General features: G+C 57.7%; 1 protein-coding gene across 4 annotated transcripts in view; it reads right to left on the reverse strand.

Moving 5' to 3' along the window:
• Nucleotides 1–24,398, reverse strand: part of MYO7A (myosin VIIA) — an 84,677-nt gene that overhangs the window by 47,556 nt on the left and 12,723 nt on the right. For 3 of the 4 annotated variants that reach the window (XM_070490591.1, XM_014855808.3, XM_070490590.1), the window contains exons 3-14: nt 21,492–21,605; nt 16,833–16,985; nt 9,442–9,626; nt 8,762–8,883; nt 8,526–8,668; nt 8,131–8,244; nt 6,794–6,947; nt 5,654–5,730; nt 4,894–5,013; nt 3,911–4,053; nt 2,753–2,963; nt 2,078–2,213 (exon numbers count right to left, since the gene is read on the reverse strand). In XM_070490591.1, the coding sequence (XP_070346692.1) occupies nt 2,078–2,213; nt 2,753–2,963; nt 3,911–4,053; nt 4,894–5,013; nt 5,654–5,730; nt 6,794–6,947; nt 8,131–8,244; nt 8,526–8,668; nt 8,762–8,883; nt 9,442–9,626; nt 16,833–16,985; nt 21,492–21,605 (1,672 nt within the window). Of the gene's footprint in view, nt 1–2,077; nt 2,214–2,752; nt 2,964–3,910; nt 4,054–4,893; nt 5,014–5,653; nt 5,731–6,793; nt 6,948–8,130; nt 8,245–8,525; nt 8,669–8,761; nt 8,884–9,441; nt 9,718–16,832; nt 16,986–21,491; nt 21,606–24,398 lie in introns of all 4 variants that reach the window. The other variant, XM_070490592.1, reaches the window with a different exon arrangement.

A 24,398-nucleotide genomic window follows, 5' to 3' on the forward strand; every position in this document is an offset into this window, starting at 1 on the left:
TAAGAGTAAAGGAATTCATTTAAAATGCCTCGTGTCTGGACAGTGCCTTGTGTTCTATTTACAAAGACCGCCACAGCACCGCTGCTCACACCTCCCCCTGTGTGTGCAGGACAGGAGGGGATTATCTTCCCCATCCCACAAGGGAGGAAACCGATGCTCAGAGAAGCTAAGCAAGTTGTCTAACAACACACAGCGAGCCACAATAGGCAGTTAAGACTCAAACCGAGGACCCCGGTGCCAGCTCAGGGAGGCTGCCCTGCACCTCACAGACTTTGGAGCTGGGATGGAATTAAGCTCTAATTACAGCTCTGTGACAGACTCACTCTGGGACCCTCGGAAGGTCCCCTTCTGGGCCTCAGCTCCCTCACCTGTCAGATGGGGATGATACTACCCGTAAGCTCTTGCTTGTCTTCAAATCACCTAACGCCACCCACTTCATAAATGAAACGCTGGATTAAAGCAGTACTTTGCAAACCAGGAGATGCTGGTTGAAGTGTTTAAAGCAGCTCAAAACTGGTTAGTTAGCAAGTCATTTCCCTCTCCGGGCCTCAGTTTACAAATCCATGAAAGTAGATGACCCTTACGTTCCCTCCAGACCTAACATTCTACAGTTTTATAGCTTCGCACAGAGTCCACTCAGTTTCCATTTCTGCATCCTCAGCAGCAGCCTGAAGCCTGGTACGTAACACATCCCAGTGACTGGTGGTTGAACCGAACTGAAGAACACAATCCTCTGTTACTCCAAACGACAGCCCCGTTTGTTTGCCCGACAGTCCTTCAAACATAACGTTGCCTTCCTCCTCTTTAACAGCGGGGTCAGATCTCACATCCAGTATTTTAAGGAGGGCTGGCAGCCTTCAGATTCCAGCACGGCTCACTGACACAAGCTACCGCCTTCTGGACCAACGCGACAAGCAAGTCTGAAACCCATGTCTCTTGGCCGGCTTGTTTTGAACTTCCCTGGCCTTCAACTGTGGGTGGGACTCTTTGGGGTTGAGCGGCAGGAGTTAACGCAGACACATCCCACAGCTGCTGCGCCCTCGCCCTCACCCGAGGCTGAGGCCAGCCCCTCACATCCGGTGGGAGGGCAGGGTTGGCAAGGGCGGTCTGCTAACTTTTGACGGTCCCTGTCGGAATTCCAAGTGGGTAAGCCGGACGGTTGTGACCCTCCTCTTCACTTCTACCTTTAAAATGAGCCCGATTGCGTGTCCCAGGAGGAAGAAGGTGCATCCCCTTCAAAGGTCTCACTTGGTCTTGTTGCTGAGAGAACCTTGGTGGTCACCGGCCCGGTTCGAGGCCTGGCTTTGCACCTCATGGGCTATGTCATGGAAGGACAGTTACCCGTCCCTTCTGAGCCTCAGTTTCCCCATGTGTACCAAAGAGCATTGAGCCCACCCAAAAGAATTAAACAAAAGCAGGGACTCCAACAGATGCTTGCACACCCGTGTTCATGGCAGCACTATACACGACAGCCAAAAGGTGGAAACGACCCAAATATCCATCAATAGATGAATGGATAAATTAAATGTGGTGTGTATATATGTACAATGAAATATTAGCCATAAAAAAGAAGGAAATTCTGCCATGTGCTACAACACGTATGAACCTTGAGCACACTGTGCTAAGTGAAATAAGCCAAATACAAAAGACAAACACTGCATGAATCCACTTATATGAGGTACTCAGAATAATCAAATACGTGGAAATAGAAAATAGAATAAAGGTTACCAGGGGCTAGGAGGTGGGAGGATGGGGAGTTATTGTTTAATGGATGCAGAGCTTCTATTTGGGGTGGCGCATAGGCTCTGGGAATGGATAACGGTGATTGGCGCACAATATTGTGAAGGCACTTAATGCCACCGAACCATAGACTTAAAAACTGCTAAAGTGGTAAATTTTACATCTATTTTACCACAATTTTTAAAAATCTCTTAAAAAAATTAAAAAGAGCCCTGAGCCCAGTGTTCCCTAAGGCCCCTTCCCTCTTTGCATTCCAGGCCCCTGGCGTCTCAGTCCTGGGCTGGAGGAGGCAGGGAGGGCCCAGGCCGAGAGAGGCAGTGGCCGACAGCGCCCATACCTTGGCTCTCATAGTAGACGACACCTGCGAAGTGGATGATCCCAAACTGCGTCTCATGGTTGTTCTTGGGGGGAACGTAGTTCGAGTTGAGTTTGTGCTGGGAGTTCAACTTGTGCAACATGGTGGTGTCCGTGCCCTGTGGGGACCGAGGGGCCGCTGTGGAGCCGCCCTCTCCTCCCCACCCCCCTCCACCAGGCCGCGCTGCCTTTCCTGCCCCACGTCTTTGCACCCCATCTTTTGTCTTTCTTAAAAGCTTCCCCTCCCTTTATTTATACCCCACACAGTAGCTCTGTGGACCCCACTTCCCCATCTGTTAAGTGGGTGAACCGCAACTACACCACCTTGATAGTATATTCCAGTTTAGAAAATCTATTTCCCATGATTAAAATTGATTAAAATCCTGGGAGTCCCTCTCCGACTCCGAGACATATTCCGTGTCTGCAGCACCTACTCTGTGCCGGCTGAGTGCTCAGATCTTCATCCTTTGGTCCAGCACCCAGGGGACTGTAGGTGACCCCCAAATGCCAGATGAACGCACTTGAGTTGGCCCCAGAGCCACCCTGAGAGATGGGTGTCATTGTCCCATTTTACAGATGAGGAAAGCTGGGGCTCGGAGTGCGCAGGGGAGCTGTCTGCCCGCGGCCAGCAGGGGACCCCGCCCTGTGGCAGGCCCACCTTGGGGAACTTGCTCTCCTCGTCGATGAGGGAGATGATGTTCATGGGCTTGTTGGCGATCATGTCCAGGGCGTCCTGGTTGTCGGTGAACTCGATGTGCAGCCAGTCGATGCTCTCCAGGTCGTACTCCTCCTGCTCCAGCTTGAACACGTGCCGCACAAAGAACTGCTGCAGGTGCTCGTTGGCGAAGTTGATGCAGAGCTGCTCGAAGCTGCAGGGCCCCGGGGCACGGGGGACACGGGGGCGGGGAGGGGGGGTGTGGTTCAGGCCTTGCTCCACCGCTCAGGGGCCCGGCTCTGCTCCACATGCAGCGTGCCCTTGGCCATACTGTTCCCATCATGGAATCTCCAACCTCTGAGCCAGGGCGGCATCGTCAACTCCAACCCCCTCCACGTTCAGAAGAGGACACCGAGGCCCAGCCAGGGCAAAGCACTTGCCCGAGGTCACCCAGTGAGTCAGAAGGAGAGTTGAGGCTAGAACCCTGCATGACCAGGCCCTGTGAGAGGGCTGACGGGTGGGCACCAAACCCCTGACAGAGCCCCTGGGATGGGAAGAGCCAGGGCGCGGGGAAGGTGGGCCAAAAGAGAGACCCAAAGTGCCCGGACGTGGGAAGGGGGCTGATGAGATTTGGCAAGCAGAGCCTTGACTGACAGCTGACATCTATGAGCCGCCGACTGAGCGTGCTCGCAGGTGACACCTGGTGTATTCAGTGTGGGGGCTTTGAGACGTCACACATTGCAGGAATTGAATTATTGAAGTGACTTTCCAGGAGTCACGCAGCTAGGAGGTGGGGCAGAGTGGGCTGCTCCATCCGTCAGCCCCTCACATGGCCCCCAAGGGGTGCAGGACCCCAAGCGTGGCCCATCTCAAGCTTGGCTCAAGCCCGGCCTCGCGTGCTTCAAGGCCCCTTGCAGCTTGGACACCGGCCAGATCAGCGGTGGGGCCTGGCGTGTAGAGCATCCCCACCACCCTTGCTGGCCCCAGCTGACCCCGGGCACTGGTGGGGATGGGGCCCACCGGGACGACTGAAGTCAAATTTTCCAACGGCCCGCCAGAGTGTGCTTGGAGCCAACGAAACATGGTTTAAAGGGAGATGTGACAGTTCTCAGGCCCATGTTGTAGAAGAAAATCCCCACAGGGCAGACCCCCAGGTGGTACCTGTTCACAGCAAAGTTCTCAAACCCAAAGATGTCCAGGAGCCCGATGGACCGGCGAGAGTTCTTCACTTCCTGGGAGGGCGGCTTGTAAATCGCTGCGTTGATCTTGTCCACGATCCACACGAAGAGGCGCCCGTAAATGCCCTGAGCAGAGGGCCGGCCACATCAGCCGCTGGGCCGGCCGCACCTCCTGGGCCAGCCGCACCTCCCGGGGAGACAGGTCAGGCTCTGGGCCCTTGGCGGCCCCACTCAAGCTTCTTCCATGGAACAGCATGCCGTTTGCAACCCCCAAGCCTTTACTCAAGCTGTTCCCTCTGCCGGGAGCACCCTTCCTGCTGGAACAATGCCTCCTCGTTTGTCAAAGCTCTGCTGAGACACCAGCTCTGCCGGGAAACCTTCCCTGACCTTGCCGGTTGGGAAGGAGCTTCCTGTGTTTGGGCTTCCATCTCTCATCCATCTCTGTCTGTCCCATCAGCTCTGGGTATCTCAAGGGTCCCAGAGCCCAGCACAGACCCGGTGAAGGGGAGGCGCTCAATGAATGGCAAAGGTGGGAACAGGAAGGACTGGGGACCCTCCCCACCCAATCCACATCCTCTGCGGTGTCTTCTTTGGAGACACCAGAGAGGGTGTCCCCTGGGCTGGGAACAGCAGAGCAGACCGAGTGCCCAACGAATATGATCCCACATGAGGCCCAAGGGGCTGGAGATCAAAGCAGGCCAGGGGTGGAAGGCTAGAGGGGACCAGAGCTGGCACGGCCCCTGGAGAGCACAACACCCAGCCCCTTGTGGGACGAATGTGGCTCAGGGGAAGACAGACTCTTGCCGAGGCCACAGAGAGAGCCAGTGGCCGGAGTCTGGACCCAAGGCCACTTTGGGGTCAAGGCCCCCATGTCCTTCCAGCTCTATGGAATCTGAGGGTCCTGAGCATCAACACCCCAACCTCCCGAGGGGCAGGGGAGCCGGCGGCCGCTTCACCATGGCCCACCTTGACGAAGGCGTCTCGCACATCCAGCGCCTGCTCCTTGCTGAGCGGGGTGGACACCGTCTCCCCCCGGGTGATGAGGGTGCGGCTGGTCAGGCAGGTCATCAGGTCTGGAGGGTTCACCTGGTGGGGTGACCTCAGGCGCTCACCCAGCTGCCCGCCAGCCCGGCCCTCCCTCTGCCCACACCTCCACCTCGCTCCTGCCTTCCAGCCAGGCTGTGCTCAGGCTGTTCCCTTCACTGAGAAGGCCCTTCCCCATGGCCCCAAAGCCAAATCCTCCCACCGATGATCAAATCCCGCGAAAACGCTGCCTGGAAGGAGCGGCTCTTTCGTCGACAGCACCCCCCCACCTCCCCACCCCCCGCCAGCGGGTCGCCTGTCCCTCCCACAACTGGCTCTGACTTCGGCTTTATTCATCCCAGTTTTCCAACCCAGGGCGGAACCTAGTAAGCGTTTGCTAAAAGACTGACAGACTGACGTCCTCAGGGCCCCAGCCCAGGGCCCCCATGCCCCTGCCACCCCCAAGGGCCGCCGGGCTGGGACGGGCTGTGAGAGGCCCAGGCTCCGGCTCCACTCCTCCGCTGGGACCGGGTCCAGCACAGACCCTGCACACAGTTGGTTCTCAATATGGAACTTCCGGAACTCTCTGGGCAGAGGGCCCCAGCCCCCCAGTCCCTACTTGCCCAGCTCCCCGAGCCTGAAGTCAGACCTGTCCCTCTGAGATAAACAGAGCAGCTGCAGGGACAGGAGGCCAAACACTGACCTCGAGCAGGGACGCGGCTGTGGCCAGGCACGGGGAGAAGAGGACCTCGCAGGCATCCAGGTTTTCAAACGTGCGGGCTGTTGGCAGCAAGAAGGCGCAGTGTCAGGATGGCGGGCACCGTGGGGACCAGGGGCCCGGCTCGGAGGCCCAGGTTGCCAGGCCTGTTCTCAGGGGCCTCCCCGTCACAGAGGGCAGCAGCACTGTGAGTACATGCCTCTCTGGGTCAATATGTTTGATGTATGTTCTCACCATGAGCTACGGGCACCATGAGTGTGGGAACTGTGGACACCAGCACCTGGCTCCACGCCTGGCATCTGAGGAGCAGACACTGGCAGCCACACTCCTCTCCCCCAACCTCCACTCCCCAGAGCTCTCAGTGGCTCCTATGAGACAGGCTTCGTGGACTTGCCTAGCTCAGTGCTTGATACCGCCTGCCCTTCCCCACAGATGCCCTGCTCTTTCAGGCCTCAGGACCTTTGCACAAACTTTTCCTTCAGCCTAATGCATCCTTTCTCCATGTCTCTTAATCTTTCAAGACTCACTAGACTGTGAGCTCCTTTAGAGCTGGGATGACTCATTCATTCACGGAGCAAACTTCCCCAGAGGGACAGTTTTGACTTCAGGGTTAGGTCTTACTCTGTCTAGGGACCAGGCTGGGTACCAAGAGCAAGAGCAGAGTGGGACTTGGTGCCTGCCTCAGAGGACCCACCTCCTAGCCCAGTACATAGTAGGTGCCCAGGGAGTGTTAGATGAGTGAACATGTTCCCTTCCCTAGCCTTCCCCCTTTTCTGAATATGGCGGCTCGGTCACTCACACTTTAGTATGAATTAGATCTATCCTCTCTCCAAGACATCTGACCTTAAAGAAGAAACCAAATTCAGAAGGGGTCTTAAAGGGCCCATAATCAACCCCCATATACTTTATCTGTACATCCCTATGGTGGAATTTCAGCACAGTGAAACCACCCCTGAGGCTAGCAGACCTGTTCAAATCTACCCACAGGTGAATTGACCCCAGCTTCCATCCCAAAGAGGGTACATGCTGGGACAGAAACTGAGCCACCGACACCCCATGGACAGCTGGGTGTCATGCTGCCCTTGGATCCAGTGCAGGCTTGGGGGAACCACTCAGGCCCCTCACCCTCATACTGCAGGTTGCCCAGGTGCAGGATGGCGGCCAGGAGCTTCGAGATCTCCCAGTTCTCTGTGTCGGTGAACATGAGCACCTTCATAGCCGAGCGGATGTTGGCGTACTCCTGGCTGTCCTCCCGGCCCTCACAGGTTATGCAGTTCCCCTGGTGGACAGGGGCACAGTGGGTGCAGGAGGCGTCAGGGAGGCCATGGGGGCCCCCAGAGAGGCAGTGCCTGGGCTGAAGGACCCTCTGCCAGGCCAGCCCGGGGCCCCTGGGCACCGACCTCGCCCAGTAAGCACCAGGACTCCTCTGGAAATCTAGAAAGCTCCTGCCTGGGCTTCTCAAGAACACACTTCCCATCTCTGGGGACCCCGATGCCCCTTCCTCTCATGAGCGAGAGGAGCCGGGTCACTGATGCCAAGCCTGCCCGTCACCCTGCCAGGCAGTCACAGCACCAAGGTCCTCCCATGCTCCCCCGCCCCACGGACACTGCACTCAGGGACTGAGCCCTCACCGGGGGCAGCCTGGTGTGGAAGGAGGAGGGGGAAGTGTAGACACTCGGAGCGTCGACAGGGGTCTGTCCACTGTGTGTGCCTATGAGACCTGTGGTGTGTGCGTGTATATGTGTTCAAGTGTGTCAGCCAGCCACAGGGAGTGCCACGTCACACACACACCCCCCTTTGTTGTCCCACATCCCTCAGGTGCCGTAGCCCACACTTGTGTCCATGTGGCCTGGCCCAGCTCCAGGCAAACAGGCACGGGCTCTCCCCACGGCTTAGGAAGCTGCTGCCCCCAACACAGCCTGCTGTGCGCATGGTCCCCCACTGGTGCAGGAGGCAGCGACGGCCCCAGGGCCCACTTCTCCTTGGTGGCCTGACAGCAGCAAGAGGCTGGCCCCTGGGCCCTGAGACCAGTGAGCCCTCGAGGCTGAAGCCGCAGCAGCCTGCGCCCTACAACCCTGGGGGCCTGGCTGAGCAACCAGTCTTCACGTCCTCAACGACTGAACTAACACCGCGAACGTGTGCGGGCAGGTTCATGTGTGTGTCCATGGGGGCACGTGTGTGTCTATGGGTCCCTGCATCTGGGAGGACTACACCCGTTTAGGAATATGCATCTACGGTGAGAAATTATCTAGATGCTTGTGCAAGCAGGTGCGTGCTTGCAAGTAGGGGACAGGCCCTACCGCATATACAGGCCCAGGGCAGCCTGGGCAGGTCAGGGGACAGGTGAAAGCCCACAGGGAAGTTCCCACCCCCCCAGGCCTGGAGCTGGGGAGAGGCTGGGTGGGTGCCCCCACCTCGCTGGGATGGGCGTCCCCTCCCCAGGTGCCCCACTTGGACCTCACCATGGCCAAGTAGTTATAGTCGGAGGCCCCGCCCAGGCCCAGCTTCCTCTTCTGCTCCTCGCTCATGCCCTCCAGCATGCAGTAGAACACGTGGTAATTCCGTTCATCTGGGGCCTGAAGAGGTGGTCGTGAGGTGTCAGGAGGACGGGGGAAGGCCATTAGGAACCAGACAGGTCCACGTGGGAGGGGAGACAGCAAACGTGGTTTATTTACTATGTCAACCAGTGGTTTCATGAACGAGCCCCAGGGTGGGGGTCCTGGTGGGACTGCAGGCACTGAGGCCAGCAGGCAGCCAGCTGCAGAGGGACAAGCGGGCTGTGCAACCCATGTGTCCTAGCCACCCAGAGGCTAAGGGTCCTGTGCCGGGACAGCCCTGCCCCGGGGCTCAGGCCCACCTGGCGACAGACGCGTGACTTCTCCAGCAGGTACTGCTCAATCTTGGCGCCCTCGATGGCGCCCCGCTTGTTGAAGTGGATGTCGATGTACTTCCCAAAGCGGCTGGAGTTGTCGTTGCGGATGGTCTTGGCATTCCCGAACGCTGCGGGGTCAGGAGAGGCTCACAGGCGAGGTCAGCCCCTCCCCTCGCCCCCCGCCCTGGCACCCAGCCACCCCCTGAGAGCCCCAGGCCTACCTTCCAGGATGGGGGTGGCCTCCAGCACCTGCTGCTCGATCCACGAGTGCTGCCCGCTGATGGCTGCCAGGAACTGCAGGATCAGCTTCGTGCTCTCTGTCTTCCCTGCCCCAGACTCCCCACTGCAGAGGAGGCCCAGGGAGAGGCAGGACCTGTCACAGCCCCCAGCCGACCTCCCCCCCCCCAAACTCCCCATCTGTAAAATGGGCTGACAGTAAGGACCTTCCAGGGCTAGGGGAGGGCTAAAGGAGCTCAGTGCTCTGCCACATCCAAGGGTTACTTTCCTTCTCCTTCATTCAGACACTCACACCCCTCCATCCATTCTTGCCATAGAGCATGCACCTGTTAGATATTCCATCAATGCTTTGTCCTTATACCCTCTGCCCAAGAGAGAACAGGAGCCTGAGATTTCAAGTGATCATAGTTTAATAGGAGCCAGCAGTAAACAAAGCTGGACTCAAAAGCTAACATGAGCTTTGGTGGCATTAATAGAGATATAAGACTTGGGAAAGAGGAGGTGATTCTCTACATTAGGATGCAGCACAGAGTACATACGGTCTGGTTCTTGAGCTTCACGGCATTTCTGACTGTATAGGCAATCCCCAGAGGCATTAGTGGGGCTCAGAGCTGGAGATCTGGGTGCTAAGCCTGGAGTGCCACGCTGGTACTGGGCCACCCACCTGATGATGCAGCACTGGTCTCGGCTGTTGCGTTTCATGTTGAAATAGCAATTGTCAGCGATAGCAAAGATGTGGGGGGGCATCTCCCCAATCTTCTTGTTGGTATACTGGCGGATGTGCTCTGGCGAGTAGATGGAGAGCAGCTGGTAGGGGTTCACGGCCACCAGGATAGAGCCCGTGTATGTCTGCGGGCAACAAAGGACAGGGAGCTCACCACTTCCCATGTGGGCGGCTCTGCCTCTAGAAAGCTCTCCAGCTCTGCGCTGCTCCATCCTTCTGGAAGGGAGAGCACTGGCTTTAGAGTCACACAGACCTGGGGTCAGAATCCTGCCTCCCTATGAGCTGGGGGTGATGCCTTCAGACTAGCATTGGGTCTGGCTCGGAGCAGGTGCTCAGTGACGTTTGATGAAGCGAGGAGGGAACGGGGAGAGGAGGGAGGGGCTCTAAGCCTCCATAGCCTTACCTTTATCTGTAAAATGGGCAGAATATAACTGTGTGTGAAAATTCATGGAAATAGTGGACTGTGGAATTCACAGCACACGTACTCCTCCAGTACTGGCTCCGCCCTTGCCTCCAAGGCCTGCATCCCAAACTTTTGGAGTGAAATCCATAAACTGGACCATTTCAGAGTGGAGGCTGGGCTGGGGAGAGGGGAGGGGAAGCCACAAAGAGCTGAAGGGGCCAGGTGTGTGGTTTGGGGGCTGGGTGGGCCCCAGTTTCGGCAGGACTGCTTCAGGGCAGAGGAGCCCGTGCTCTGAGCGACATGGTACCCCCAGCCGTCCTGGGTAGCACAGGTGCGGGGGCCAGGTGCACCTCAGAGAGCCTTCTGGGGGGCTTTCTCTCCTTGGGCTCCTTTCTCAGTGCGTAGATTGACTACCTGTGTGCAACACGTCCTGCTGTGGGCCTAGGGCCCTGCCACACAGGGGACAGCATGGCCTGGCCCTCCTACCGCCAGGGTGGAATGAGGCACTCAGAATGCTCCCTCCTCCCAACCCTCCCCACCTCTGCTTGAAAAGGTCAGGCCCAGCCCATAACTGGTGATGGATGTATTGACCTCTGGGCCTGGAGAGGCTGAAGGAAGATGTGAAGGCACAGGGGAGGTGACAGCCCCGCCCACCTCGTCCAGCCCAGGGCTCAGCGCATCACACCAGACCACAACTGTGCCCCAGCAGCCTCAGCCCAAGGTGGCCATGCAGGGAAGGCACTGTGCCACACGGCCTGCCAGGGAAACGCCCACCCCAGGCCAGGTGGCCACACAAAGCAGCCCTGGGCACCTGAGACCCAGGCTCCAGTCCTGGCTCTGCCCTCCCTGGGCCAGGAGACCTGGCCAGACCGCCCTCCCCTGGGCCCCAGAGGACTCTCCTCTCCCATCTAAGCAGCCCACGCCAGAAGCAGCTCAGCCTCGCCATGCTGACCGACTGACCATGCGCAAGAGCCCAAGCGGGAAGAGACGGGGCGGGCTGGGGAGAGAGGCTAGGGGGAGCGGCCAGGCCGAGCACATGGCCAGAGCTGGGCCACACTCACCCGCCCTCCACAGTTGGTCTGAGGTTGGAAAGTCGGGGGCAGGAGAGAAGGGAGCTAGTCAGTGGGTAAGTGGGGCATGAGGGCCTTCTCCACCAATGACAGCCCACATGGCCCAGGGCTGGGCTAACTCCTCCAAGCAGAACCCAGTGACCTCCCGCCCCAGGACACCTCAGCCACCATCCCCTCCAGCCCGGCCCTGCCTAGCTGTGGGAGCAGCGAGACTCTGGTCCCCAGGTGGGGGAGTCAGCCACAATGAGCATCCCTCTGGCAGATCACTTTGCTGCTCTAAGCCTCAGTTTCCTCATCTGGAAAAGGGGGGTGCAGTTAACACCCACCTCCCAGGGCTGTTGTAAAGACCAAAGGGCGTAACCTTTGACAGCTGCCTGGTACAGACTGGCTGTCCTTAAGTGCCACCTTCCTTTCTTCCTGATACTTCCTCAATAATGTGATCCTCCACCTTCTGGCCCGTGATCACACAGCATGAGGCTGGCTCCGTACAGTCGTTCGAGAATCCTTCACTGAGACACCCGGGGAGGATGGAGGACAGGGAGGGAAAGCCCGGGGATGTGGGAGCTCAGAGGAGGCCCGTGGGTTCCTCGAGGTGGGAGGGGTGGGAGCGGGGAGCAGAGGGCTGTCGGTGGGAATCAAGCACAGAGGCGTGAAAGGGCGTGCCATTTGGGAGGTCTGCTGGAGAAAGGTCACCCTGGCAGCCGTGGGAGGATGAATAGCAGCTGCGGAGGCTGGAGCCCGGGACGCTGTTTCAGACCTAATGAACCAGGCAATGGGGGAGTCAGAGCCAGACAGAGGTGGCCTGAGCACAGGGCGGGGGCAGTGCCAGAGAGAGTGAAGTGTGCACTGGGACACCACGAGAAGCCCTCCTGGGGCTGGACCTGGACCCTCTTGTCCCACCCACAGCTTCCACGGCCCTCTCCATCTGCCCACAGCCCAGGGGGCCCTCCTGAGCCCCAGGCCCCTCAGCGCCCTGCCTCCTGGAAGTCTCACTTGATGTCCACCAGCTGTCCAGCCCAGAGCTCGCCCTCCCCTCCAACCCTGCTCCTTCTCAGCCTCCCGTCTCCACCAACAGTGCCGCCACTATCCTTCACCCAAGGCGAGACTTTGAAGGCCCCTCGATGCCTCTCTCTCCTTCACACCAGCCCAGCTCTCTCCATTGGCACGACCACCTCCCTGGCCAGGCACCTCGCCTCTGGGCTCCTGGCTTCCCCACTACCCCCTACAATGTATCCTCCACTGGGAGCCAGGGTCAGCTTTTAAAGAACCTGCCCATGTCATGCCCCTGCTGAAAACCCTCAGGTGGCTTCTCATGGCCTCAGGACAAAGTCCATATCCTTTCCCTTCCCACAAGACCCCAAGCCCTGAGCCCCAGCCCTGGCCCCGCCAGCCACAGCCCACAGCCAGAGGCTCCCTCCACATTCAATCTTCAGCTAAAGGCACCACACTCCACCGCCTGCCTGTGCACCAGATACCTTCCGCTCATCCTTCAGGTCCAAGCTGGGATGACCCCCCTGCAGGAAGCCGGGCACCCTCCTGTGTGATCCGTCACAGCCCGTTTCAAAATAACTGATAAGAACGCGGCCTCTTCCTTTGGGGAGGGGACCGTCCCCAGCAGAAGGGCAAGGTCACCGCAGCTGCCCGGAAGGCAGGACTTGGCAGCTTCCCCCCACCACTGTGAGGTGTGGTCATGTCCCCCCTTCCCAGATGGGAGAGATGAGCCTCTGAGAAGGGGAGGGACTTGCCAAGTTCACACAGCAGATAAGCGGGGAGTGAGAGGAAGTAGGGACCCTGGCACCAGAGCCCCAGCTCGCCTCCCCAACTGGGCTTCCCCAAATCCAAGGAATGCACCTGTGGGACTGCTAAGCTGGCCATCAGGGGAGTGGAGGAAGCAAGGAGCTTGGCCACTGCTGACAGTGAGACCAAGGCCCCTCCTGCCCCGCTGTGGGCCTCAGTGCTGTCCATCCCTCAGGGCTCTCGGCACTGCCCCCTGAGCCCTCCTGCCCTCTCTCTCCAAGGGCCCACGTCAGCAGAGTGTTAATGCCCAGCTGCCCAGCACAGGCCTCCTGCTCAAGTCTCCAGTAATAAAACCTGCCCTGCAGGGCCAGGGGCTGGGGCCGGGGAGGATAAGGACTATTTCTAAGCCAAGGACACAGCACACAGGTCCCTAGGGGCCCCCAAGTGCCCAGGTGGAGATGAGAGGGCCTCTCTGGCACCAGAGACATGCCCCAGGAGATGTGGCAGGAATAGCTCTACTTCCTCCAGGAAGGCCCCCAGGCCTGCTAGCCCCAGGGCCTCCCCCTTAGCGGGCCATAGAGACCAAGACACACATCCCGGGACACACACAGCTTCCCAGAGTCACAGAGGTGCCCACCCAAGAAGTCTCCCCATTGTGCCAGAGGGGAGGCTGAGCCCAGAGAGGGGCAGGGACTCCCCAAAGGCCACATGCCAAGACCTGGACCCAGGCCTCCTACCTCCCAGACCAGGGCTCCAGCCTCTGTTCTGCATTGAGGAGCTCAGGTCCCCAGCAGCCCTGCCACCTGTTCCCCGCAGGACCCAGGGACAGCCCCCGAGACCACCCAGTAGAGGTTGCTAGGTGTCCTCTGTGGGCTTTCCCCAATTTCAGGTGCGCAGGGCTGATGTATGGCCCTGGGCTGCTGTCCCTCAGGCTCCTGGGGGCAGGCCAGCCGGAGCAGGCAGGCCCAGGGCAGACAGTCAGGGACAGAGCGTCCGCCCAGCCCACGGCTGGGAGCAGCACAGCAATCTGAGGAAATCCTGGACATATGGCCTGTGCCCAGGGTAACCCAAGCCGAGAAGTGACGAGGGGCTGCCGTGGTTAGGGACAGAGATGGTTTCTGGGTGGGACAATGGCCCGGCCGCTTCTTCAAAGCCCGGCTCTAACCCTCCTTCACCTCCTCAGTCACAGAAGTGGGGAGCCGGCAAATGGAGGAGACCTCCCAGAACCCCACAGGTCTGGAGCCCGGCTCCCCAGATCAACCGACATCCAGATTCTTAGGCACACGGACTATCCATGCTGCGGCTCTCCCAGGGCCGCGGCTTGGTTTCCCAACCCTGAGGCCCCGAACAAGAAGGCAGCAGAGACCCCTCATCACGGCTGCATCCCCTGTCCCCTCCCGTCTCCTTTCCCTCATCCGGAAAAGCGGCAGAAAGGTTAGTGGAGAAACTCCTAATGAGGCAAATGGTGCAGATCTCGAGGTTTCCTGGAGAATCCAGACAGCTCTGGAAGTCTTTTCTTGGATCCCCTGGTTGGCCTACTCAAGGACCCAACGTCCAGGCTGATTTCTCTGCTAGCTGTCAGCTCACCAGTCTACGCCCCCAACGCCACAAGCAGGGTTCCCTGAGCCTGGACCGTCTGAGGTTTTTTCCTCCCTCTCCCCATGAATCCTGTTTGCCTCTCCTCCTTGATTCAAGCGACCAATCGACTCCCCACATGTGAGGAACCAGTTTGCCTGCAAAATCACTAACCTGCACGCAAAATAACCAAGTACATGCCTCTGAGTTATCCTTAGACATGGTCTGCGGGGTCCCGGTGGAGACAGCTCCTGTCTCACTCAGCTCCTCCCTGGGAGGGGCCCTCGGCCTCCTCCTGACAGGAGGCTGGCTCAGGACATCAGCTTTGGCAGTGGCCTTCCTGGGCAGGCAGGAGGGGGGCTCCCTGCTGACTTCCAGACCCGAGTTTCAGACTCAGCCGGGGCGTGGGTGAGCAGCCATGGCGAGCCCCAGGACCCTCCTGTGTCCACCTGCCAAGGAGGGCACCACCAAGAACCGGGGTGCAGACACCAGTGGCTCCCCATGGGGTACTCAGGCCTGGGCTGGACTTCTAGTCCCAACTTGCTAGCTCAGTGATGCTCCTCACGTCTGGAGCTGCCATCCGTGCCCTGCCCCTCTCTGGGTGAGGGACAGAGTGAGAGGGCCTAAGGGGCCCTGCCCGCTCCACCTATGTGATAGACAGTCGTCAAGGACTGGAGCACAGCCTCTCCCTGGGAGCCCAAAGCCACAGAGGGACCCAGAGTGGGGAGGGTGTGGAGGGCCTCCTGGCAGCTGAGGGGCCACAATGCCAGGGCTTCTGAGGGGATGGACACTGGCCCTGAGAGTTCATTCCTGTGATTCCTCAGGGACAAGCCCCGGGCTCCCTCAGACTTTTCCAGCCCTGTTTCCCTGGCTTTCCCCCTTCGTGGTCCAGACAACCGGAGTGACACTGTGCTCCTCACTCGCCTGGCATGGTCTTGCCTCTGGCCCTCTATTCCTGTGTGCCCCTTCCTGAAGGCCATCTCTACCGGCCACCCTCACCCAGCTCCAGGAGCCCTGCTGCTCTCCCCGAGCTGGGAGTGACACCTCGCTCCTGTAGACCCCTCGGAATCCACTCTGCACTTCTCTGGGGCACTTATCACCCCACAGCTCCCGAACATGCCCTCCACACCAGCCTGCTCAGGGCCTGGGGAGCTGCCTCGGGACCCCCATCCCCCACCCCCTGCTTTCTCCTTGTTGTGGCACATTCATGGTTTCCTTCACCCCTGAGCTGCTTGAGGGAGGGTCTGGGTCAGAGTTGTGCAGGGACTCCAGTGCACAGCTCTGTGCCTGGCTAAACCTTGTGGAGACTCAGTTTCCCTCTCTGTAAAATGGGACTATGGGACGAGATCAGTTCTCAGAGTGTGATCCAAATATCCCTGAGGGTCCCCAAGACCCATTCAAGAAGTCTGCAAGGTCTTTTCTTTTCCACCTCCATATCTGTGAGTCCAGATTTTCTTCATACGCTTCAACCAAAACAACATCACTTCAGGGGGGGAGGGCGAAGGGGTAAAGGGGCACCTACATATGGGGACAGACGAAAACTAGACTTTTGGTGGTGAAAGCAATGCAGTCTATACAGAAGCCAAAATATAATGATGTACCCCTGAAATTTACATAATGTTATAAACCAATGTGACCTCAATTAAAAAAAACCTCAGATTGGATGTGAAGTAGGTACGAGAATCCAGTTGTTTTCCATTAAGCCAGATATTAAAGATATTTGAAAAAATTGTAAAGCGATGACACTCTCCTCACTATTTTTTTATTTTGGCAAATATAGTTATTTTTCAGAAAAATATGTCATTTATGTTATCCCGTAATGGATTTTTCATGGTTATTTTTAAATGAATTAATAATTTTTAAAAATTTCCTCAGTTTTAATTTCTAATACTGTAAATTTCAATGGCTATAACCCACATAAACAAAAGCTCTTTGGGGTCCTCAATAATTTCTAAGAGTATAAGGGTTCCTGAGGCCAAAAAGTGTGAGAACCTCTAGTCTAAATGATCTCCGTGGGTCCTTCTTGCTCTGACGGTCTCTGAGGCCACCTCTTGAGATCAGCTTGGGATGCGGCTGAGTGAAACCGTCTTTATTTGTCCTCTTGAGTTTCAAGGTGGAGGAGTGTCGGGTGTGTGTATGACTGGTTCTAACATCAAGGTTTTGGGGGATCAAGGAACATGTGCCCTCCTTCATGCAAGATACAGACTCCTGACCTATCCTCTCTTGACCTTGAGGACCGACGGCAGGTGGTGACCCCACAGCAAACCAGGGAAGGGTAGCAGTTCCCCCGTCCCTGGGCAAAGCAGCGACCGCCCTGGTCTCCCAGCAGTTTCAAGCCTACAGAAGCACATGAACCTGTGGTACAAACCTCCTCCTTCCCAAGCCACAGACCACACAAGCCACGGCCCAAAAGAGAGGATGAGCCAGCCTGAGCGGCTGCACGCAGATAAGTCCCTGGCGCCCCATGGCCCAGCGGACCTGCAGCGTCCGGAGCCTGAGACCCTGGGCGGGGCGGGGCGGGCTGGAGGGGGCGGGGCGGCACTTACGTAGATGAGGTGGTCCCGGTAGCGGATGAGCAGGTTGCGCAGGATGCCGGCCTCATTGAGGTCCCCCAGGCGGATCATGTCCTCCACGCCGTGGACCGACGTGGGGTGCATGGGCTTGATGTGCGTGGCGTTCTGCGGGGAGATCCAGTGCTCCTGCCGGAGGGGGGACGGCGGCTAACGTCAGCTCGCTCTCCTGGGCCAGGCTGTGCGGTGCTCGGGAAGGGGCCCTGGTGGGTCTCTGCGACCCTGGTAAGGGCCTCGTCCTCTCCAGTGGCCAAACACTATCGGTTCCAACAGGTTCGAGTCGATGAGGCTGCTACCGCCCACCCCACACCTGATAGACTTCCTCTTGCGGGGGTTCTCTCTACAGACCTAAGAGGCGGGCAGGGCAGGGACTGTGGCCTCACCTTACGGTTGTCATAAAGGGGATTAGAAAGCGTAATCATTGGACTTAGACTTGACTTCCAATCACGGCACCGCTAAACAAATGCGCAAAAAGTTATTCAGAGAGTGCCAAGAATAAACCAACAGGCATATAGGACGGAGAATCACCTAGGGAGCTACTTTAGGTAAGAGGTCAGGGGTCACTTCTTCGAGGAGGTGACCTTCGAACGATGAAAAAAGAGACCACTGTAAGGTGGGGACAGGGAATTCCACGCCCAGGGAATAGCAAAAGCAAGCCTCTGAGGCGCGCAAAGGCTTGGCACCGTCACGGAAAAGCCGGAAGGCAGTGCAGTAGCGGTGGAGACGGAGAGGGGTGGGCGCATTCAGGACAGATTTCACCGGGTTTGTGGATGGATGTGGAGCGGGGTGAACTTCCAGTACGCCGGAGCTGAAGCGGAAACTAGGACGGAGGTTGCCTTCCCGGCCCCCCTGCTCTTCCCTGCAATATTTCCTGCTGCCACAGGGTGGCAGACGGCTGCACGTCTGGGCAACAGCCCTGGCTGGCTCAACAAGTTGGCCAAGCCCGGTCTCCACGGAGGGCTGGAGCCTCCCCTCCCCTACGTGGTCTCCAGCACCTTCTACTCACACCCCCAGCCTCTCAGGAAAGTGAGAGTCTGACTTGTGCTCTGGGGTGTGGCCACAGCCTGAGTCAAACCCCCGCAGCCCTCGTGGACCCCTCCCTGTTGCCAAATGCCAGAACCCTGGGAGACTCAGGACCAGGCAGGAAGCTGACTTATCCTCCAGGCTGGGTTGGGGGCTCCTCTGGGCTCCCACGTTGCCTGGGTCTCCCACTGCAAGGCAGTGGTCACAGTGGGTTGCCATTGTCTGAGGGCAGTTCTGTCTCTGACCTCCCAATTTGCCCCAAGTCTGGGAGGTCAGATTCCATGTCTGCTATACCCCTGGTCCCCGGTTCCTCCTACAGGGCCAGGCACTAATGATGTTGCAGGGGATCTCTGATGAGACAGGTGGCCAGCTGGGGACTACTGGGAACCAGGTCTGAATTAGAAGCAGAGTCCTAGTCATGGAGAGACCCCGGAAGTCCCCTCTTCCAGCCCCCTCACTTCACAGGAGAAAATAGGATCAGAGTAGGGTGGTGGCCTACCCAAGGCCCTCAGAGGGATCAGTGACAGGGCCAGCACTGCCGGGGACTCCAGTTTCCCTGGCATTTCCTGGCATCTCTTGGGCCAGGAGCACTTCAATCCAGGTCAGGCCCTCACACAGCCCTCCCCGAGGCATGATAGAGCTGGGTGGTGAGATCAAAGAATGCTCCTGGACTTTCCAATCCCATGTGGAACATTCCACTCTCCCAGGCACCCTATTTCTTGATAAAAGCTGATCCAGTTGGAAAATTCCCTCTGCCTGGTCCGGGCTCCCTGACTTGGTCCTAGGCCCCGGCGTGGGCCAGAGAGGGGAAGACTCCTGGGCAGGCCATCTGCCTTCTCCACTCGATGCCGACCTCTGGTCCCATAATTCTTCCCATCACAGTTCAGCACAGAGTTAAAAGGTGGCTCAGACATGGCGTGACACAGCACTTTGCCTCCCTGAGCCTCCCCAACCTCATCTACGAAATGGGAATTAGAGTAATAGTCCCTTCTTTAGGGGGCTGTTGGGAGGATTAATGAATACAATAAAGGCCAACCTTTGTTTGACTCCTGCAGGTCTACAAAGCGCTGGTGCCTGGTAATTGCTCAACCATGCTGGGTATTTATTACTCTAATGCTGTCTAGCTTTGCAAAGGAGATGCCTGCTACCCATTTCTTCCTCACAACATCCCATAACAGAATTACTGCCCCCCACGTCTTACAGTGAGGAGTCACGCTCCAGAGGTCAAGTGGTTCACCTCATCACATGGCAGAGCCCAGCCTCTCCCCACCCCTTTCCTTCATGGAAGGTCTCCTGGCTGAGGTCAGCACCCCTCAGGTCAACGTCCACAGACACCACTGCACAGACCAAAGTGTAAACAAGGAATGAGGCCTGGCCTGAGGAATGCCAATGAGAGAGCGAGGGAGGGAGGGAGAGAGACAGAGAGAAGGAGGGAGGGAGACAGACAGAGACAAGGAGGGAGGGAGACAGACAGAGAGAGAGAGACAGAGAGAGGGAGGACACAGCCAATTCCAGGGACTGAGGACATATTTAGGAAATTGCTGGCCTGACCCTGAGCTTGGAGAGACAGGGACCACGTGCCCCATAGAGGAAAGGGAGGAGGGGAGCACCTGACAATGAGAACAGCTCAGGCAAAGGGAGAGTGTTAGGATTCCACGGAGGACTGGAACCAGAACCTTTCATTCATTCATTCATTCATTCATTCAGCAAGTCCTTACAGAGAAACTTCTCTGGGCAGACCCTTCGCTGAGCTCTAGGGAACCAGATGTGACTCCCCTGGTTCCCGCCCTCAAGTTGAGGGAGTCTGTAGGAAGACAGGGGTAAGAGATGATGGCCTGGGGGCAGGGGAGGGCATGGGAGTGGGAAAGGCTCCTGAAAGAGGAGGCCAGAAGCCCCGGGCCCAATGCCGCTGAAGCAGACCCAGCCTCCCTAACCTGTTCCTAGCCAGCCAATCACGTCCCTCCCCCCCTCCAGCCCTTACTCTCAGAGCTTTGGTGGGGGCAAGTGGGAAGGGAACTCTGGGATCTGGTGACACCGTTATGGGACACCATCTGACATGCAACATGACCCAGGTGAAACCCAAGCCTGCAGGCAGAGTCCCTGGGCCCCACCCTGGGGGCTCCAGCAGGTCTGTGGTCCTGTGTGTGCTGTCAGCCAAACCTGTGCCCCCTTCTGTGGCTGCAGCCTTGCAGTGGCATCCTAAGGGTCCTAGAACAGGAGCCCCTGGAACAACGGTGCAGGCACTCCAGCTTGAACGCCCAGGGGACAAAAGTGTGGTTAACAGAACCTGAGCCCCAAAGTTGCCACTGAGATACTGGGAGAGGAAACACATGCAGGAGGCCAGAGGTGCTGGGTCCTAATCCCAGCACCGTCACTTACTCGCTGTGTGATGAGTCCTGGTGATCCCTCTATGTGCCTCAGTTTACCCTTGGGGTAACAGTAGCTGCCCTCCCTGCCTTTCACAGATGGTGTAAGGACCCAAAGACAGAATGTAGGTCAAGGGGTTTTGCAAACCCCTTGGGGCGTGTCCTGGGGGGCTGTTATCCTGGATAACAACGATGTCCCTGCCCCCTCCATGTCCAGGACCAGGCCTCCAGGGTCCTTGCCCCCAGCAGACCCTTCTGCTGTAAGCCACTGCACCCTTTTTCTCCCCCATCAGACTAGTAGACTAAGACAGGGACTCGGTCCTGTCTCTAGATGTCCAGCACCAGGAACCACTGAAATTATGGAGGAGCTGAAGCCCTGCATCCCTCATGTCCCTGCGTAGCTGCAACCCCTCTCTCTGCACCACATCTACATGTCCCCATGCCACACGCACACGTGCAATACACATGCACACGTGCAATACACATGCGCATGTGTTCAGCAGCCCCAGGTTCCCCCAGGCCCTCATCAGGACCACCCACTTCCTCCAGGGCAGGACCGTGACTTCAGACCTTTCCTTCCCTCCCCAAGGCCCCACTCTCACTACCTGCCAACTCACACTTCTGTGTCCCTTTCCTTCAGGGCCACAAGAGATAAAGGGTTAATCTGTTGGACTGATTCCATGCCATGCTAAGGTGGAAAATGAATCCAGATGATGCCTTCACCCAAGAGCATGAGACGGTGGGCGTTGCCAGACTAACTCCCACTTTACTGAGGTCTCCTCCATGTGTGAGCTCACTGCGGGTCAACAAGCCTGTGAGAGCATTACTACTATTCCCATTTTACAGAAGAGGAAACTGAGGCTCGGAAGGGAAGGAGCCCTGGCCAAAGTTGCATAGCTAGAAAGAGGGCAGGATGGGATTTGATTCCAGTCTGTCTGACCCCAAAGCACCCCTGTGCCTGAGGAGCTCCCAGCTTAGTGCCACCGCTGCCCCACCGCACACACACACACCTGCCCGCGCAGACACCCTCTCTAATACCAGGCAGAATGGATGGAAGCGCTTGTGGAAATAGAGCAGGGGGAGCGGGGAAAGCTCCATGGAGGAGCGGGTCTGAGAGGCAGAAGTGAGGCACAGGCCCCGCCTCCATCCCCTTGAAGTAGGTCACTGCGTGGGCCCTCCCCCCGGTTACCTGTCAGCCTGCGTCCTCCCCAAAGCATGGGGACAGGAGAGGCAGGGGACTACTCACATTGCCTTCATCGTCCACCACCTGGATCTGCCCGGAGTCGCAGAGCTTGACCACTGCCCCGATGGGCACATCGAACTCCTGCCCGGATCTCAGGTCCATCCAGACATAGTCCCCCTATGGTGAGAGAGTCCTGGGCCAGGTGAGCAGGGAGCAGATCTGGCACCCCTTCCAGGAAGTCCTGTGCCCGCCCTGACCTCTACCAGAGGCTCCAGCGCTGACCACAGGAGAGGGAAGAAAAGGGAGCTCGCACTTGCCGGGTGCTGTCTGGTGCCAGGCCCTGGGCTGGGCACTTAGGCAGGGTCACCAATCCCTCCTCTGTAGTGGCCGTTACTGTCCCCATTTTACAGATGAGTCAGCAGGGGCTCAAGGAGGGGACGAGCCACGAGCACACAGCTGGGCAGCTTCAAACCCAGGCCTGTCCAAAGTGTGGCTCCTGCCACGGCTCTGCACTCCAGCCGTGGACAGCGGACTCATCGAGGTTTAGGCGGAAACGCCAAGCTTCCCCTCTGTCCCAAAGAAGGGGTCCCCACAGGACATCCAAACAGCCTCCGTCACCTCCAGGGTCCACTGTCACACTCATAGTTATGGGTTCCTCACAGGGACACTGCTCTGTGTCGGGCCCTGTGACACAAGCTGACACGGCTCTCAGCCATGCTGTCCCCTGGCTTGTGGGGAGAGCCCAACCTCGAGGGAGAGGGGCATCCTGTCAGCATCCCCTGCAGCATTTGCCACAGGGCCTGGCTCTCAGCACACGTTCAGTAAGGGCTCAGGGAAGCCAAATCCAAAACCCAGAGTCAGAGAAGTGGACTTAGAACAACCACTTTCAGCAAAGATGCATTCAACAAACATATATTGAGCACCCACTGAGTACAAGGCACTGACTGATCTAAGTGCTGACGATGGAGCAGTGACCGTGAAGTTTACATTCTAGGCAGGAGGAGACAGAAAACAAACAACTGAGCAAGCAGCTCAACCTGACCTCCCCCCTGAGAGCAGCACGTGCTGTGATGGAAAGAAGCACACCCATGGCAGAGAGTGACTGAGCCGGCCACCTGGGAAGGCCACTCTGTGAAGGAAGTCCCTGAGCTGAGACCTGAAGGGTGAGAAGCAGCCAGACAGGGAAAGAGCAGGGATAGGAATCTGAGCAGAGGGAATGACAAGTGCAAAGGCCCTGAGGCAGGAAGGAACAGCAAGGAGGTCATTGTGGCAGGACCTGATGAGAGAGAGGGGAAGTCAGGGGTGGGCAAGAACCAGGACACACAGATTGTCCTGGAAGTGAAAGTTTGGATGTGATTCTAATACCAATAAGAGTATTCTTTTGGGGTGCTTCCCCAATTCCCCAGGAGGGTAAGCGAACATAGACATCCTGATTCCAACTTACTATCAAGTGGCAGTTAGAAACATAACAGCTTATAAAACTGATTCACAATGAAATAAGCCCATAGGAACGGCCCAGTGGAAACAGCTCTGGGCCATTAGTCAGGAGACTGAGCTCCAGGACCTGGACAAGTGGGTTTGGACAAGTCGCTGACCTCTTTAAGCCTCGGTCTCTACACTCTCGGTGAGTCCCAAGCCCAAGCCATCATTGTTTCAGCCTCCTCCTGCTCCTCTCGGAACCAACTATTCCTCCTGTTCCCATCAGAACCAACTATGCCACTGTGGGCCTTCGCTCCCTGGGAGGTTAGCACATGTTAGAGACATGCCAGCTCCAAACCCAAGCTTTCTCTCAAAAAAAAGAAAAACTAGAGAGCCTCTGGGAGGGGAGAGGCACTCACAAGTTTACTGAGCATCTACTGTGTGCCCAGGGCTACATGGCTGCCCCACAAACTGTCCCGTTGAATACTCACGACTGCTTTAGCCCAGCCCAAGCTGGCTGCCAGCCGCACCCCTTCTCCACTCCAAGGGCCACCTGACACACCCCTGCTCCCCACCTGCCCCCCCGCCGACCTTTCCATTGAATGGACACCCAACCATCTGTCCAGACCCAGAGCAAATAGCAACTCTTCCCTTCCCACCACCCCCCACCGTCCCCACCTTCCTCTGCCTCCTCCCCACCCCTGAAGAGTTCATTTATTCATTAGCACACATTTGTGGAGAGCCCGCTGTGGGCCAGTCCTGTTCCAGACTCTGGGGACAGACCGGAAGGCAGAGTGCCTAGAGGCAGATGGGGTGAGGATGTGGGGGGCAGCAGGTCGCACAGGGCCCTGTAAGCCATGGACGGGACTTGGACTTTCTTGTAAGTATGACAGGAAGCCACCGGAAGGTTTTAAGAGGAGAATGGCACGATGGATTTCCAGTTTCAAATTTTGACTCGGGCTGCTGGGAAGAGAATGGCTCCACGGCCCCTGGCTTGCCCTGCAGAGCCAGCTCCATGCTGGGTCATCGCCATCGGCATCCCCGCTAGCCTGGGTCTGAGTCTCTCACCTGTGACTCCCCAGAGCCAAACAGAGTCACACACAGAGAAATAGAATCTGCTTCTCCAGGAGGGAGAGGGAGAGAAGGTGTGTGTATGAGGAAATAAACGAGAGAGTGAGTGTGAGTGTGTAAGAGAGGGAGCACGTGACAGAGTGTGCATGAGAGGATGAGCATGTGTCGTGTGTGCGTGTGAGAGAGAAAGAGAGAGACGGACTGACTCCTGGGCCAGGCCGTGACGGGGACGTGGCACCAGCACATTGCTCTGTGCTGGCTTACAACACGCCACACAGGCTGGGTTGTGAGTGAGATGCGTCTCTGTAATGAACTGTTTCACTGACCCCCAGGACAGCCCTTATGCAGAGGACTCTATCTCCACTTCACTTCAGAGAGGTCAAGAAACGTGTCCAAGGTCACACAGCTGTTCTGCAGTAGAGCCAGGAATGAAACCCAAACCCCAAATACCCTGGGCCCAGCCCTGAACCCAGATCTGTG

Source organism: Equus asinus, chromosome 20, assembly GCF_041296235.1.
Source record: "Equus asinus isolate D_3611 breed Donkey chromosome 20, EquAss-T2T_v2, whole genome shotgun sequence".
NCBI lineage: Eukaryota > Metazoa > Chordata > Mammalia > Perissodactyla > Equidae > Equus > Equus asinus.